This window comes from Callorhinchus milii, unplaced genomic scaffold, assembly GCF_018977255.1.
Source record: "Callorhinchus milii isolate IMCB2004 unplaced genomic scaffold, IMCB_Cmil_1.0 Scaffold2, whole genome shotgun sequence".
Taxonomy (NCBI): Eukaryota; Metazoa; Chordata; class Chondrichthyes; order Chimaeriformes; family Callorhinchidae; genus Callorhinchus; species Callorhinchus milii.
This window is the reverse complement of record NW_024704743.1, coordinates 104,002,828-104,021,098: the sequence shown is the minus strand read 5'-3', so window position 1 is coordinate 104,021,098 and position 18,271 is coordinate 104,002,828. Positions and strand designations below refer to the sequence as shown.

Here is an 18,271-nt window from a genome sequence, read left to right as displayed (position 1 = left end):
AGTACAGTAATCCCCGATTTCTCCACGTTGAAGCCGGTGTTCTAGAAGAAGAGTGGAGTTTATGGCTGAAAACCAACAGTAAGGAATCATAGTATTCAAAATGTTATTTTACTTAAAAAAATTCCAAGGCAAGAGTTTATAACTCAGATTTCTTAATGGATTTTTATACATTAAAAAACTCAAACTGGTCAACAGAAAAGTTGTTGCTGTTGAACAAAAGGTAAAGTGTATGTACAATTTGAAAGGAGTCAACAATTAAGGTTAAATTGTAAATTGCATTTTTTTTTAAAAATAGAAAATCATCCTTCTCTTATGTTTTCCAGTTCAATACCAAATGGAAATGATGAGAAGCCTCCGCCACGTCAACATCGACCATCTCCACGTTGGCTGGTACCAGTCAACTTATTATGGTTCATTTGTCAGCCGAGCCCTGCTGGACTCCCAGTTTAGCTACCAACATGCAATTGAAGAGTCCGTGGTTCTCATATATGGTCAGTGACGGTTTTTTTTTATTCACTTCTTTTCCTGCACTATTTACCTGGCAGTGCTGCCTGGCAGCTCTTCTCAGTAAATACCAGCCCAGTGTCTGCCTGAGCCCCAGCAGCAGCTCAGTCTAGACAGGGTTTCCTTCTCTCTGTTTATTTTTCTTGCTATCAGAGCCCTGATGTGTACATTCTGGAATGTTGAAGTTGCTGCTTCATTTTTTTTCATTCCTCTTTCCCCCCCTTGTTGATGGTGGATGGAACGGGACCAGATGTCTAACAAAAACTGATTGCTTAAGTCTGGCTCAGTACGTGACCTTACAGTTATGACACATTCTGCCAGATTTCCCCTCTTGACAGGCGCTCACAAAACTTAGACTGTTCCCTAGCACAAAGATTTTCTTCTTTCTGCCCATTTAGTGGCGTTTCCTCTGCTCACTAAACCAGATGTTCTGTGGAGTATCATAGCTGTAGGTAAAACATCTTTATTGCCTTCCCCGAGCTCACTGTTTGCTATTAGCTGGCAGACTGTTACAAAGTTTCCAACCGAGAAGTAAATGTTACATCGTGAATATCTGTCAGTAAAAATACTAATGAACACGATTAATCTTTGGGCAGCACAAAAATTGTTTCAGTATGGTGACAATCGGATTACAGTAGAAAAAGCTGTTAAAATATACTTTATTCATTGGAAACTCTGCGTCATTTTCTTCTTTTTTACGTTCCCTCATGAATTTTCCGCTTGTATCAAATTTTCTGTTCTACATCTTTCCTTGTGTGTAGGAGTTTATGTATTCGCTTTCTATTTGTTCATTTATTTGAGATGCATGAAAAATTCACCAGGGCTTGTTGAAATGTGTAAAATATGTTATTTATGTCTGAATGATTCCTCCAAGATCAGTAAATCTAATTCATGCAGAATACGTTTTCCTTGGGAAAAAAAACTTGGTTCAGAAAAGAAAAATGTGCAGTGGAGTATACTTAAAATCCAGCACCATTTTACAAAAATAAAACTGACTGCATTTAAACCTCATTAAGGGTGAATCTGTTATATTTGTATGTTGGATAGGTTTTTGGTAAGTAGACTGCATTGTATTATTAAGATTAATCCTTTGACAGATGCTGCTGGATTAAATGTATGGCAGTATGTTGTCAATTTGTCTTGTCTCATAGCATACTCGCTTCCTGGATAGAATGCTGTAGCTCCTCATCTCGGCTGGTTGTTCAGTGCAGTTCAAGGGATGCGTTACATTTTTTGGAAGTGCTGTCCATCGAATGAGACCTCAAAACCGAGGTCCCATCTGTCTGTTCAGGTGGATGTTAAAGCTCCCATCTCATGTCTTGAAAAAAGGGTATCCATGACTCTTGATGTTTGGGTCAACAGTCTTCTAGATCAATTGCAGATCAATTTCATGGCTGTTTTGGGAAGCTTGATAGCTGCACATGGCTGCTGTTTTTTGGGACTTTACTATTTCCAAATTGGCTGCAGCATTCCAATGCAAGTAAACAGTCACTAAACTTTACAGTGAACCTTTGATGCGCTTTGAAGCATCTATAAAACAGCAAAATTACATTACACAATTACATCTGTCAGTCATAAGGTGCTGTATCAAATGCAAGGATTATTACCATCTTTTCCGATATTCTTCACACAAATGGCATATCCTTATTCTAATTCAGTTAAGTAACTGAGTAGACTTTGTTTATTTTGCTTACAGTCTTGCAAGCTTCATGCATTGAAGCTTTTTGATGAACTTGTCCCTGCTCTGTATGTTCTGTTCCTCCAAAGACCAAGAGTAGAAAGGTGGGTTAAGCCACTACTTTACAGCTTGAGGGTTTCCAACCAGCAGACATCAATGCCACTATTATCAGCATACCTTTGGAAGAAGGTGTGAATATTTTTGAAGATTAAAGAACCAACAATCCCCCAAATAAAATTGGTCATTCATCTCATAGCTATTTGTGGGACATTGACTGCCACGTTAGCCTGCAAATACACAGTCGCTCCATTTCACAGTAAATTTGGTGAAGTGCTTTGAGTCTTCCTTCTGATGTGATAAGGCACTATACCAAATGCAAGTATTATTATAAAGTCTAGATAGAACTTCTTTGTGTTCAGAACCAGCCTGCGTTGGTAGGCATCAGGATTTTAGCTTGAACATTTGTTGCCCAGCTTGGGTGCATGGTATTGGATTTCTGCAATTCTGCTTGATATTTTAGCTGATAGTACAAAGAGACCTACTCCTACCATGAAGTAAGCCCAGAAGTCTACCTAAAATCAGTGATAATACTTTTCAGTGTAAAGACCACAAAATGCATTGAAATATTCAATGAGTATTTATCCATTATTTTATAAGCTAGGACTGCCAGTTTGTTTTCAGTTTAGAAGCTGTAAGTTCTGGACAACAGTATGGTAAATCCTCTGAGGCAAGCTTGCCTAACCATAACAACAAAATGACATATATAGAGTGCCTTTCACGTTGGGAAGACACCCAAGGCGCTGGGAATGGAAGTTCCCAATAACAGTAATGGAAGTTCAAAATAGCCATTCCCCCAAAAAGATACCTCTTCAAGTAACTGCAAGGTGGCTCTCGCCGTAATAAAAATTCACTTCTGAACAAGTCTATTTTAAGCACTAGTTATTTTCGTTTATTATTTTCCCCGTAGTTTTTTTTTGCTTAGCCAAGTGGTGATAAATGCAGAACAACAACAACAACAAGATTCCATTTATAGAGCGCCTTTCACGTCGGGAGGACGTCCCAAGGCGCTGTACAGTTGGGTCAGGACCCGAGCAGGGGGAAATGGTCAGGGTGAGGGGAGGGGAGGGAGCGAGGAGGGGGAAAATGGTCAGGGTGAGGGGAGGGAAGGGAGGGAGCGAGGAGGGGGTAGAGAGTCGAGAGGGGAGCTGAAGGCACGGTCAAAGAGAAAGGTCTTGAGACCGGCCTTGAAGGAGGAAAGGGAGGAGGCGGCGAAGGCACTGGGGGATGGAGTTCCAGAGCCTAGATGCTGAGAGGCTGAAGGCCCGACCACCGATGGTAGGGCGGTTGGGGCGGGGGATGTGGAGCAGACCGGAGCCAGAGGAACGGAGGGTACGGGCAGGTAAGTAGGGGGATAGTAGGTCGGAGAGGTAGGAGGGAGCGAGGCCGTGAATGGCCTTGTAGGTGAGGATGAGGATCTTGAATTCGATCCTCTGGGGGATGGGGAGCCAGTGGAGGCGAGCGAGGGTGGGAGTGATGTGGTCCCGAAGCCTGGTGCGGGACAGTACACGAGCTGCAGAGTTCTGAATGACCTGCAGCTTGTGGAGGGAGGTGCCGGGAAGGCCGGCGAGGAGAGAGTTCCCATAGTCCAGCCTTGAGGTGATAAAGGCGTGGACCAGAGTTTCAGCAGCGTGAGGGGTGAGGTAGTGCCATAGTCTGGCGATATTCCGGAGGTGATGGAAGGCGGTGCCAGTTGTGGCGCGGATATGAGGGAGAAAGGACAGCTCAGGGTCGAACAGAGCACCGAGGTTCCTGACTGGCTTTGAGAGGTGGAGAGTGCAGCCTTGGATGCTGATGCTGTCAGCGCCTGAGGTGCGGAGGCGCTGACGTGAGCCAATCAGGAGGGCCTCAGTTTTGCGCACGTTGAGCTGGAGAAAGTTATCTCTCGTCCAGGACTCGATGACGGACAGGCAGGCTGTCAGGACATCGGTGGTCATGGAGTTGAGGGTACAGCAGGAAAGGTAGAGTTGGGTGTCATCCGCATACATGTGGAAGTTAACCCCATGTCTGCGGATGTTGTCACCAAGGGGGAGCATATAGAGAGTGAAGAGGAGGGGACCGAGGACAGAGCCTTGAGGGACACCACACGAGACAGTGCGGGGGCCGGAGGAAAAACAATTTGTGGAGTCAAAGTGAAGACGGTGGGAGAGGTACGACCTAAGCCACTCAAGGACAGGGCCTTGAAGGTTTAGGTGGGAGGACAAGCGGTGGAGGAGGATAGCGTGGTCGACCGTATTGAATGCTGCCGATAGGTCGAGGAGGACGAGGAGGCAGAGGGAGCCCTGGTCACAGATGGTCAGGATGTCATTGGTGACCTTGACCAGGGCAGTTTCTGTGCTATGGGCAGCACGGAAACCCGATTGAAAGGGTTCAAATAGTGAATGGTTGGAGAGGAAAGAGCGCAGCTGGGAGGTGACAACTCGTTCCAGGACCTTGGATAGGAAGGGGAGGTTGGAGATGGGCCGGTAGCTTGATAACTTGAAAGCCGGTAGCTTGAAATCCATCACCTTGCTTAAAAGTGTCCAAACAGGACTGAGTTCCAAGAAAATACTAAGGAGCATCAAAATAAAATACAGGAAGATATTGATAGGATGGCTGAATGGGCAGACAAGTGGCAGATGGAAAACAATGGGGAAAAAAGTGTGAGGTAATTCATTTTGAGAGGAAAAGCATAGGAAGAATCTTATCATTTAAAGGGAGCAAATCTTAAAGAGCTGGAAGTCCTAGAGATGGGTGGAGTTCTGTAGCTTAGTGGTCGCAAGCAAGAGGACCTGGGTTTAATTCCTGAGCACAGTGAAATGTTAGGCAAGTTTTCTTACTCCATATGCCTCTGTTTACCTGTCAGTAAGTAGAAATCTGGTTATTAGTCGATTGGTGGATCGCATTTCCGGGGGTAATAAGTAATCATTTGGTCACTCAGTCCACGACTGTTTGTGGGACACTGCTGTGCGCAATTGGCTGCCATGTTTTGCCCACAAAATATACAATCAATTCACTTTACAGTATATTCTGTGAAGCGCTTTGAGATATCTCAAAGATGTGGTAAGGCGCGATATCAAATGCAAGGATTATTATTAAGATCAGACGGTCTAGGTGTACAGATTGACAAGTCACTGAAGGCAGTAACCCAGATAGATATTGCCATTAAAAAGCCAATAGTATCCAAATCCAAAGTAGACTGCCATTAGTTTAGGGAGCCGTTCTCAATGTAGATTCAAATGCATCTTCTAATCTTGTCTTATTATTGCTTTCCTGCATCAAGTATGATGTGTCACCTTTACAATTGCAGGTCCATTGAGACAGCCTCCTGGCATTCTTTCAATATGTTCTCCAAGCTGTGCAGGTCATTCTGTGCAACTCCAATTCAGGAGTGCCTTCAAATACTGCACCTGTAAATGGTTTATCCTCCATAGTATCATCTTGTTTTGTTTTTATGAGGGGAGTGTTCATATGTATTTGTCATATCTCTCTAAAAGTGGAGGCATGCTTACATTGATCGTGCTTACAGTCACCTCTCCCCTCCCTAAGGCTCGTTGTCAGTCTCCGCCCCTGTGAAGTGCTCCAGAACACTACTCCGAGTAAAGGGCGTTATATAAATGCAAGTTGTTGTTGCATGCATCTCCCCAATGCTGACTGTATTGAAGAACTGATGTGACTGTTGCTAGAGTAACCCCTCAGAAGTAAAATAGCAACATCTTGATTAAATGAATGTTTTCGACATAGTACTGCTGAATTTGTGTTTTTAAGAATTCACTTTGATTATTTTCTCTATTCAATCATTTCAGATCCTATTAAAACAGCTCACGGCTCTCTTTCACTGAAGGCATACAGATTGACCCCCAAATTGATGGAAGTTTGTAAAGAGAAGGATTTCACTCCTGAAGGGTATGTTTGTCCAGAATACAATAGTCATTTTTAAAATACATTTCCAGATCCAAAATTTAGACCAAACTGAATACAAATTGTCCGAAATGTATTTTCTCTGAAAGCTGATATTGGAGGCTGTTTAACACAGATCATTCCAAATTGCTTGTCTACAAAGAACAATATTTCTATCCAATTGTTTCACTGTATTTCACCAGGTTTGGTGTGTGGAACCTGAATAGGAATGTCCATTGCTATTTGCGTGCACTCAGTTGGAACCCATCTGTTAAGTCAATCAAAGAATGTACTGGATGAATTTATATTCAAAAGCGTATCACACCTATGAATAAAATTGTCAGAAAATGTCCATGTTTTATATATTTTATTAAACATTCCTGTTTGTGGCTTTTGCAGTTTCATAATCAAAAGGATTAGGCAGCTATGTTCAAACCAACATTGCATCAGTGCACATAGAAATCCCCCTTTTATTCCCAAGTTCCACAAATGAGATGTATTTTCCTTTAACAAAATCATTGTGGTTAAGCCTGACTAAACTGAAGGATGTTGCACATCTATTTACATCACAAAGCAGTATTTCACAGACTCAGATATGCTGCTTGAGTTTACCCAAGTTCTACTGACTGATTTTTTCCTGAAACAGCCTAATTTACTCTTTAGTTTAAGCATGGCAATGCTTTTTACCTTCCCTCATTAAGCATAAGCATGGACCGGCTTATTTCTGAACGTTTAGTCGCGTTATAACATCAAAATGGTTATCTCTGAATTACAAAGCTGTAGCTTACAGCCATTTCAAGAGAAGATTGGAATTGGTTTCTGTAATAGATCAGCCAGGGACAATTGATTAAGGTATAAATTTAAGTCTAAATATGAGCAACGTTTTAAAGTCACAAGCATGTAATTCAATCAGGGGCACTGGGATGTACACAATCTAACCAGTCCCAACATTTTAAAAAGATGTAGTACTCTAAATATCAATTCANTTTTTTTGGTCAGCCAGGTGTCTGACACATGTGGAAACCCATCATCATGCTTAGTTGGAAGCACCTTTTGCCTCCAGGTCAGACGGTGTGGTCTTAGTCCCATGTCGGAATCTGAGGTCATATTCCAGATTGATGTTCCAGTTCAGTACTGGGGGAGGCAGTGCTGTGTGGAAGGAGCTGTCTTGTTAGATGAACCATGAAACTGAAGTCCAGTCTGCTTGTTCAAGATTCCATTGCATAATTAGAAAAAAGGGAGCTTCTCCTGGGTAACAGTCCTCCGATTAATCGGTTATCACTGTTGCATAATGACCCATTTGCCTGTGTCTACAAAAATAGTCGGTACGCTTGACACCAATTACTTGTGAAGGTTTTTTGAGATATTTGGATGTGATTAAAAAGTGTAAAAAGAGGCAAGTTCTATTTGAAGCTGAATGAAATGATTGCTGTTGTACTAAAAAAATATGCTGACTCAACCCGCACAGGAAGGATGAGCACATACATATTTTAAATAATTATACTTTTAATTGCTATTTTACGAGTCAAGGAAATGTTCATCTATAAAAAGCTTGTCAGAGTAAAATAAATTGTACAAATCACTCTTGAGGTATTATTTGACCTTCTAGAACTATATATTAAGAAAAATCATTGCATTTTGTTAGGAAAATCTTTCCAATTAAAAAAAATGTTGAAAAGAATATTGTGCACAGCTTGTAAGGTTAAATGTTTGCACAAAACAGATATAATTCTTCCAAATTAAAAGTGGAGTTGCTGTGACCTTGAATATTTGTGCAACGGTAATGCAGGTGAACAGGAAATCACTGTAGAGAAAGTATTCTAAGGTGCATCAAGTACAAGTTTCAGCTAAAGAACTGGCCAAAGACAACTATGTCTACATGTACCAAATCTGAATACATTTCAGATTTAGGCAAACATCCACACATTAGATATTATGGCAATAGTACCAATTACTGGCTTTCTCTATCAAAGATCTTAATCCAAAAAATAACCTTAAAATTTGAGGGGAAGGACATTACGATAAGGATAGCCTCCCCAAAAAGATGGGGTGTGGGATGGTGGGAGGTGGAAGGGGAAGGTGGTTCGACTTCCCATCTTACGAAGGTGCAGTTGCTTCTCCTGTAATTGCTAAAGTACAATTAATGGCATAACTCAAATGGAATGTGAGCCAACAAGATAGTTAGCAACATCTGATATTTTTGTATAGTACTCTTCATCTCAGCGCAATGCAGAGACGAAGTTGAACACCTAATAAGAAAGAGGCGGGGTGGGGGATAACCATAGACACAGTCGAATAGGTAAGTCTTCTGGGATAAGATGCGTATAGTTAGACTGATGTAATGAGGACTTATAGCAATTACTGAAGATTTCAGGCCGCATGCAAAATCTGCACAAATTTGTGCGGAAGTGATCTTATTGTAGCACCCAAATACATGTCTTACATACTTCCAAACAAACAATAATCTATTTAGGCAAGTTTATTATAAGAGAAAAGCATGTAGGGTCAAGTACTGAAATGATCTTTAAATCTTTTATTTTGAGTGAAGGGGAAGAGGATTGAGTGGACAATAAATTTACTGTCCTCATCATTGAAGTGTACCAATACCTATTGCTTGCCACTAGAGGGAACTTCAATATTAACATAGCCCACATGGGGCCTCTAGTGTATGAACATTGGTACTGCTCAGTTCAACACCAAGCAGACTTGTGTGCTTTGTTCTGTGAGGACCTGAATACGTTGACTGTTAGATTGTGGACCAACGTTGCGTGCATGCACATAAATCTTACTACAGAACTCACACAGTTCAGTATTTGAAATGAGCTAGGGGTGTTTCTGAAATCTAATCACATGAGTTATATACTTAGGTGGATGAAACTATTTTTGAGTTCCGAGACTCTACCCCACATAATAGGCGTTATAAAAATGCAAATTGTTGTTGCTGTTCTTTGTGTATGAGCCCAAGCTATGTATCTGCAGGCTGTTTCATTCTGAAATGGCATATTTAAGCTTGGTCTTATAATTGCATGTGAATTTCCTGAGATTTATGCCAAATTATTGCCAGTTTTGTACTGAGAGTTTGCTCTTACTAGAATGTGGATTGAGCCTCAGCAAACTCCTGTAGGTCTTCTATAACTATCAAAGAAAGGAGACTTTAATTTCATTTTGTTTTTTAGATTTGTAATGTGTCCATAACAAGACTATTTCTAGTGTGTGGTGTTCATTGATCTGTAAATTGATTATCTGCCAGACAGAAACAAAAAAATCATTGGGTCGACAGCTATTTTTTGTGGGTAAAGAATCCTTTTTAAAAAAAATCAATAGCTTAAAAACTTTTCTATTTAGTGTTCATAAAAATCTGAAAACTGAAAAGTCAATTAGTATTCTCAGAATTAGGATACACCTTACCAAAATAAGCTGGAGGATGCCTTCTGACTTGCACCAATTATCAAATGAACTTGCTTGTCAATTGGCTTCATCTTTTGTGAAGCATATAAGAATTGATGTGGAAGTAGGAAGTAGTTTAGATTTAATTGAAATGTGAACCCCAATGAATACGTTTTGTTTGCTCGCTGATTGTGTATTGCCCCCGCTGTTTGTTAACAGTATATATTTTTTTTCCTTTTAGCTTTTGGGAAATCCTGCTTGTTTCTATCATAAAAATGGAGGGGCTGGAAAAGACCGTTCATTACAGTCTGTCTGGTTGCTCCCAATTGTTTAAAAATCCTACACGACCATCTTATATCCCTGAACTGAATTATTTGCCAAAAAGCTATCAACTTCTTTCAACAGAGAGAATCCTGCACAATCCATCCTCAATAATACTGCTTAGAACTATGAAAGAAACGTTGTTCTTCCCACTAGTTTGTCTGATGTTTAGAATTCAAATATGCTGAAGGGGATTGTGCTCAAACTACCATCTGTCATTCTTCAGTCAAATTGTATTTTGCAGGTAGAACAGTTTGAGGGAAAGTGACATACAGGCCAAAATTGAAACAGATGTTGTTAATACAAAATCTTTGATGCATACTTTTCTTAAACCACTAAGATGTTAGAGTAAGGGTGAAGCCTGTAAACGTTTTCAATAAACGTAACAAAGAATGGCATTATGCATCTCTGAGAGCAGATTTGAAGACATGCCCAATATTATCTCATTCCCATCTTGTTGCTTTACTTAACAAACAGAATAAAGAAGGCACTCATTACCTCTGAGAACATGTTTGAAGAAGTGCCCATCATTATCAAGAATTCTCACCTTGTCAACGTGCTGATGTGGGAACTGGAGGAAAAATCTAGCGTGGCTGAGAAACAGGAGCTCCTCAATCTAGCTAGTGGGTAAGTGGCACTTCCCTAATCTAGTTACATTTGAAGATTAGCTGCTAGGATGTAGCGTTTATTCTTTTTTTAAATTGCTTTGTAAGAGCAGCTTTATTGTTGCCAGGAGCAGCAATGTTGATAGCAGTTGCCTTTGGCTCGTTTGGCTTGTATTCTAACTAGAAATTAATTCATCTTGCTCTGCTCCAATTTTCTCCTCTCCTCTGGAGACATCTGTTCCTGCTCGTGACGAGTGCCACTGGCACTGGTCTCCCTTAAGTATCTCATCCAAATGGGCCATTTTTCAGAACCTGGATAGGTGATTGCTGGCAGATTATTTGACTGCCTAGTCGAGGGGAAGGCAGAGGGCATGAGTTGCAGCTGAACCCAATTCTGTCTTTAGCCAAAGTCCACACATGCACACTTTCCAGCGAAGGTAATAACCAGGAGTGTAATCATTGGTGGATTTCTCCTCTGAAATGTGGAAATTTCAAGGAAGCCACTTAAGGAAACCAGAAGGCAACTCCCCTCCCCCCAACTGACCACTCACCTGCAATTTGTAGGGACATCCTCCAATGCAAACTAATTTCAGAACAGAGTTTTCACATGTATGCAGCGTGGACTCGCTCCATGGCTGTTTGTGGGACATTGGTGTGCGCAATGAGCTGTCGCGTTTCACCCACAAAATATACATTCATTCCACTTTACAGTAGATCCTGTGAAACACTTTGAGACGTCTCAACAACGTGATAAGGTGCGATATCAAATGCAAGGATTATGATTATTACATCCAATTATTGTAAGGATTCCTTAATTGATTCCCGTTTGAAATTGCTGGGTTTTATACTCCCAATTTTCTATTGTATCAGGTGGGAGAAAAGTATGGATGGCATCAAAAATTATTTGTGTTGAGCTGTACATTTGTGCATTTGTGAGGATATAAGAAATATATATAAGAAAGCTGACATACAAAAAAGGTTATTTTCTAGTTACATTTGTGCCACAGTCTAAAGTATAGTGATTAATTTGGAACATATATATATGTGTATGAAATTGAGCAAGTATAGATAGTTTCATGTCTAGGTGCACATCTCCCAGTCTATGAGTCCAAATGAAATCCCACAGCACTCCAGTGCAGCCTGTTCATAGCATGACTTTGTTCTATTTAACCATCTCAGTTAAAGTCAAGATAAAGCATCAGGTGTCTCTCTTTTAAAAATGCAACTAAAGTTTCTGTTAGTTTCTTTTTATTGTCGAAACCATTTTCAGCCGCAAACTGAATCCTGCCAGTTTCACGAGATACAGTCGCAAACCGCCAGGCTTAAGAAAAGTGTCCATGTTGAAATGATCAACTTTAATTTGCAGTATGAAGCCTGAACATCCCTTATGCACTGGTTCCAGGAGGAGCAAAGCAACTGGACTTGCAGGAAACTGTCAGAACATATTCACTGCAACTACATTTTGATATTCCTTCAGAGATCATAAGGTGCTAAGTTTAGAATTGTGCTCAGTTTTCAGTGTAAAAGGAATGTCCATGTTCCATGGATCTGCATTCATTTCGGTTGAAAAGAATACATGTGCAGGAATTCTATAACCTGCAGTACTTTGATTGATTCAGTCGTTCTATGTGAACACTGTTGTCTTAGTGCAAGATGTATAACAACGACAATAAGTTGCATTTATATAGTGTCTTTCATGTCAGAAGGATATCCCAAGGTGCTAAGATATAAATCCACATCAGCAAACTGTATAAACCAGAACGTTACAAACTGATAACCTCCCTCTTTCTCTCTCCTTGCTTGTTTTTTTTTATCACAGTCTTGAATCTGTGATTCACAAGTAATCCATCTAAACAGAATGAGTTAATCTGTTAACACAGGAAAGCCTGAAGTCCAACTATCATTAGATCTTATTTGATATTACCCATGCATCATTTACTACATAACTAGCCCTCTTCACCAGATACAGCAGACATGAACGGCATGTTAATTTCAGTTTGGGCCGTCTCCTGATGTGAAAGGAATAGTTAGCAATCAAATGCATTCCTTAATTGCTGCTGCATTCGTGAGCAAATTTGTAAGTGAATTAAGATGCACACTGTTAAATGAAGCAGTTTAGTGAATTCAGTCCAAATTAAATCTGATTTGGGTTATTAAATTTTCTCCTAGCACCTGCTCGTGTTACTATTCTTCCCACTGTTTGCAGTAATACTTGGTGTAGTGTGCAGCTGATTATTTGGCCTTTGTCTTCAATCTTAATTTGAGTTTATTCTTTTGCAATTCTAGCTGCCGCTGTCACTTTTCTATTGAAGAAAAACCCAGTTTTGTAACAGTGCGTTTTACTTAAACCTTACTGGTTATTGCTCTCAAGTAATTACTGGTGGTGTGGAATTATTGAGTAAAGTTAACTCATCTCATTATCCTGGTGGGATATCCTAAATCAATCACTCATTCTTCATACTAGATAACTGTAACATTGGCTTCTGATCACACAGAACATGTGTTGGGCCCTGTAAAACGCCCTTTTCAGTTTAAGTTCGATAGTTCAAACCAATGCCAGCAGTTTTTCCTGTATGTTTCTCAACATCTCCGAGGTCTGTGTCCTTTTTAAATGTGAACTTTAATCCTTTTTAATTTGATGTCAATGAAAAAGGACAGACTTAATTTGGCCAGGATTTTTTCTTATTTTGGAGCCATAGCCTGGTGGTTAGTCACCAAATGAGAAACGTGAGGGGGGTGGGGGGATTGAACAAAATACCCTCTTCAATCATGGGCAGTATTCCCAATTATTCCTCCTGGTCGCAGAACTAAACATAGTTGCTCAAGCAGTGGAGATGCCTCTTACAACTGTATTACACATTTACCTTGACTAACTTTTTCTAATGCCAGTGTAGTTTTGGCTTTTCCTGTGTTAAGATTATATGACCATATGCAGATTATTAAATTGGGGTTTCTGTTTTACATGACTACCTGAAGATATTTCTCTTTCACATCTTTTTTAAATGTTTAAGTTCACATTTAAAAAAAATACAGAATTCAGATCCTGCAGAAAAACGCAGATTGTCAGGCCAGCTAAAGTGCTAGAAAAGTCGGTTCATTTTATCTTTTATTTATTTAGCCATTTATTCTCTTCTGTCACCTCCCCTCTCCCCCACTACAAAGTGGCTAAACAGAGAGTGACTATGTCCAAGACTCTGCAAATGCTACATAACTAACAAGAGGATGTGAGTGAGAGCAGCCAAATTGACTCATCTTACTTTTCCTCTCTTGTTTGGAGACATGTCTAGTCTCCATTCAATGCCCTTCTTCAGCACCATTGTCACAGTAGAAAAAACATCAGTTTTGTAAGGTTTAAACACAATTCTTATTTAGAAAAGTGCTTTTAAGTCATAACAAGTTCAAATTGGGTTCAGAAGATTTGTAGAGTTTGAATATGTTGTACTTAAAGACTGGATCTTTAAGCTACAAAAGAAATACTTCACTTTTATGCTCTTAAGATTCTACTAAAGGTCAATCACTCCTCAATTTTCACATGTACTTACTTTGCTGATGGCAAGCACACACATGACACGCACTCCATTGGCACAAGGCGCATCCTGTTAGGAGCAGCTGTTTCTCAAACTCTGTTCAGAATCCATATATGATTTGTGTAGTACCTGAGTAATAGCTACTCCCTCAGGAAATGTCCATTAATTGCGATCTAGTTGTAATAAAAAAAATTGGAGCTATCAATCTCTTTAAATTAGGCAGGATATTTTTCTCAGGAAAATAGTGCCCTTTTCCTGCCAATTAAGACCTTGTTTTTAGATTTCTGTTTGACCATCTGTAATTCCGTAGCAGCTGACAGCCCTATCCCATGTGTTGCCTTGAAGTATTCAACTAGTTTTTCCCTCATAAAACAACCCGAAGATTTGTGTTAGCTGTAAATGGATAATATAAAAAGACTAGTGGCATGCAACCTGTCGGAACAGCAAAGAAAAACACCCATTGATCAGGTGTTTCATAATGCTGGCAAATTGAAACACCTTCATTTTGTTGAAGGCTTGGAGATGTGTGGATAACATCTTGCTCCAGTTAATTTCAGAGGTACACCTCTATAATGGTTGTTGGGATCAAGAAAATTTAGACTGCTTCCTAAACAAGGGCCCAGAACAGTCAATGTTTATGATACACTACAAAATTACTTTTGTACAATGACTTTCACATTGAGAGGACATCCCAAGGCACTGGACAGTCAGGAATTTGGAGCCGAGCAGGGGAGGGGGCGGAGGAGGATGATCGAAGACATGGTTGAAGAGGAGGACCTTGAGACATGCCTTGAAGGAGGCAAGGGAGGGAGGCTGAAGGCCTGCCCACTGATGATGGGGTGGACTGGGCGGGGGAGGTGGAGCAGGCTGAAGCGAACTGGTTGATAAAGGGGTTAGCAGGTAGAAAGGAGAAAGGCCATGGAAGTCCTTGAAGACGAGGATGAGGATTTTGAACTCTTAAGTTTAACGCAGTTTCTGGGTTTATGGCATTGCCGACAATGTCACGGGATCATCCATGTTGTGTATCCATATAGAAAGCTGGCCAGCTGCTCTCGCGATGCTCAACCTTGACAGTCAAGGATTTGCATCCAAGATGGGGATTGGAATCAATATGAGTGGGGGAATGGGTGGGTGACTGAAGGCAAAGAACACAATCTTGAGATGGGCCTTGAAGGAGGCAAGGGAGGGGCGAGGCAGAGTAATTCCGGAATGGAGTTTCAGAGGGAGGGGCAAAAGGGCTGAATGTCTGACTGGCAATGAGGGGCAGGCAGGGCAGGGGACATGGAGCAGGCCTATGCCCCCGGAGTGATCGCTAAGTGAGAAATGCACTCTCTTATTGTTTTTTGTATTCTTTAAAATGATTATGTTCTATTTGTGAAAGGCATTCATATAACCTTTTTAAAGGATGCAATATTTTAAGTCTAGTTCCAAGTTTTTTTTTACATACCTTACTCTTATGTATTTTCATTTTTAATTGGTTACTTGTTTGCCGTTGCTTTGGAACAAGAATAATTCTAGATATTGCACCTTTTAGTTCTTTATAACATGCCTTTGATTTCTGCCATCTTTTTATTTTGCTGTATGCATAATCTCCCCAAAATAGAATTGTATCATACTGCAAATATATAACTCATTATTGGGTTGTACTTTTCCTCAAATAGCATTATGTTTTGTTTTCCAGAAACCACCTGGAGAAGAACCTCCAGCTCTTAATGGACCGAGTGGATGAAATGAGCCAAGATATCATTAAATACAACACTTACATGAGAAATCTGACCAAACAGCAGCAACAGAAGCAACAAGTATGTATAATCAAAACTGGATAAGGAACTCTGGTGGTTTCACTTTATATTAGTTTGGCACAAACTATATAATGATCATTGATGATACCATATGGTGATGATTCTTTTAACAGTCTGAGAGGGGAGGTGAATCATATCCTTGACTTTGCAAGTATAACGTTTTCTTTAAAAAACTTTCCTTTTTACTGGCGTACTTTGAATTCTTCCATTTGCTTTTCTTGTTGTTTTTCGAGTTTTCTAGTCATTGTGGTCTGTTTCCCAATCCCAGGAACAGTTGGCATCCCTAACTGTGCTGAGTCACCGTTGAAGTGCTTGGCAGCAATTTTAAAGTTGTTGATGTTTTATAAATATCGTGGCATCTTCAATGTCCTTCGCTATTTTTTGCGTATTAAAAAGAAAAACATTCATGCTCGGTATCTCACTTTAGTTGTAAAATTGATATGTTATGGTGAGCTGGCAAAATAATATATTTTTCAGCCCTTAATGATGGTATGAAATCTAAAATTGCAATAGATTTTTCTCCTCTGAACTTAATCTGGAAAAAATGCCGGTCTATTGTGAAATACTTGGTCCTGACCACAGATCATCAGAGGAATGATTTAGTTCTTAGCATTTCCACAATACCAATGGATCGGTTTCACTTTAGAAGCAGGACTTCCACAATTAATGAAAGATTACTGTGACTTGAATAAAATCTTATTTCACTAATATATAACATCTGTTACTGGCAGGTGGCAATACAAACCTGGTGCAGTATTTTCAAATTTGCTTTTGTGAAAATTGAGGGAAGGGGAATCGAATCGTAACATCATCCCACATTGTGTGTCAGCCTGGTTCAGTTGGTAGCACTCTCGCCTTTGAGTCAGAAGGCTGTAGGGTCAAGATCCACATAGGGACTTGTATAGCCACATAGCCTAAATTGACACTCCAGTGCAGTACTGGCGGTGTGCTGCATTGCCAGAGGTGCTGTCTTTCAGATGAGACGTTAAACTGAGGCACTATAACATGGCACTATTGAAAAAGAAAAGGGAGTTTCTTCTGGTGTCCTAGTGAACTAGCGTTTTTGTTTTTTCGATTCATTTCTTTCATCAGTTATGCTAACCTAAGAAAAAAAACTAGTCAAGTTCCTGAGCGAGATAGGTCCAAATCAAGCCTGGCTCATCGGCAGGATTTGGAAAAACAGACCAGTCACTCTGCTCCCATTAACCTGCAAGCCAAAGCCCTAATGGATAGGGTGGTCCTAGCTGGAAAAACAGCAGGAAAGCTTGCCAGACGATTCTTTCAATGGCTATGTTGTTGTAGCTGGTTAGACTCCGGCAATACCCCAACACACTCTGGGGTCCCCAAGCCTTGGCTCTTGCCAACCTGCGCCTAATACTGTTCAGAATTCAGTCAGCAGGATGAGTCCCTCCAGGGAGAGTGTACATTTCATTCCAGTAAATGTCTTGGGGAATTTCCATCAATAGATGTGATTTATGGAACTCTGTTTGGCTTGGATACTCTTAAGCATGGTGATGAGTTGCCACATGTGTCAGACAACTGGCTGTATTTACCAAGTTTAACCTGAGTGAGTACAAAACAAACACAAAAAAAACTTCTTGTTCCTCTTCTCCTTATCTGAAAGCGGTAACTTATGCTGGGATATGGTCCTGCAGCAGGCACTCAAATGTCATTCTTTATGTGTAAGACCATGCAGACCACAGGCAATGCAGTGTGTGTGTGTGTATGTGAAAGAAATCACAGCCTCATCCTATTCTGCTCTTGGCTGTTTTTCAAAGGCATACATTTTCCAGCCAGTGTCTCTGGATATTGATCAGGAATGTGGCCCTGTCGGATTTTATTTGCAAGCCTGGGACATGAATGCCAATTGTCTTCACATCTGCCCTGGTTGTGATCAGCTAACCCAGCACAGACCAATAATCTGTATGATTTAGAGCTACGCACATGGTGCACTTGTAAGACATTTTCTCAAACATAAACTTAGGAAAAGTTAAATATCTACCACATGACTATTGTCAGCAGGATTGGTACACAACGTTATTTAATGACAGACTCTTGGGGTATTTTAAATGCTGATCTTTCTTTGCAGTATCTGCACAGGCGCCAACTGGAGAATACCCAGAGACAAAGCCGCGGAGAACCATCACTACCAGAGGAGGATATGAGCAAGTTATTCAAACCACCTCAGCCACCACCAAGGCTTGAAACTCTCCTTGTCGCAGGTTAGAGATTAAAAGAAAAAAGAAGTATATATGTAGAAGCTGTATATATGTGTTTCATATAGGATCCAGTTGCTAAATGCATCTCATCAGTTTAAATTTTAGTTTTCTTCTGTTCCTGAGTTCAGCGAATGTGGCCCACAAGAGGCATCAAAAACAACATATTCCTGATCAGTAGTGGATCCCATGGTGTATTTTATCCATTGAGCCATCAGGGGAGCTCTTAGATAATTGTTTTGACAATTTCCTCTTATTTCCCCACTCCTGATGTCAATGACCTCTCCAGTTAACC

The 18,271-nt window shown here is 40.4% G+C and overlaps 1 protein-coding gene across 1 annotated transcript in view; it reads left to right on the top strand.

Annotated features, from left to right (window-relative positions):
- Positions 1-18,271, top strand: part of eif3hb (eukaryotic translation initiation factor 3, subunit H, b) — a 75,119-nt gene that overhangs the window by 55,731 nt on the left and 1,117 nt on the right. The window contains 5 exon segments of the mRNA NM_001292628.1: positions 324-491; positions 6,025-6,124; positions 10,304-10,453; positions 15,640-15,760; positions 17,850-17,982. Of these exon segments, the coding sequence (NP_001279557.1) occupies positions 324-491; positions 6,025-6,124; positions 10,304-10,453; positions 15,640-15,760; positions 17,850-17,982 (672 nt within the window).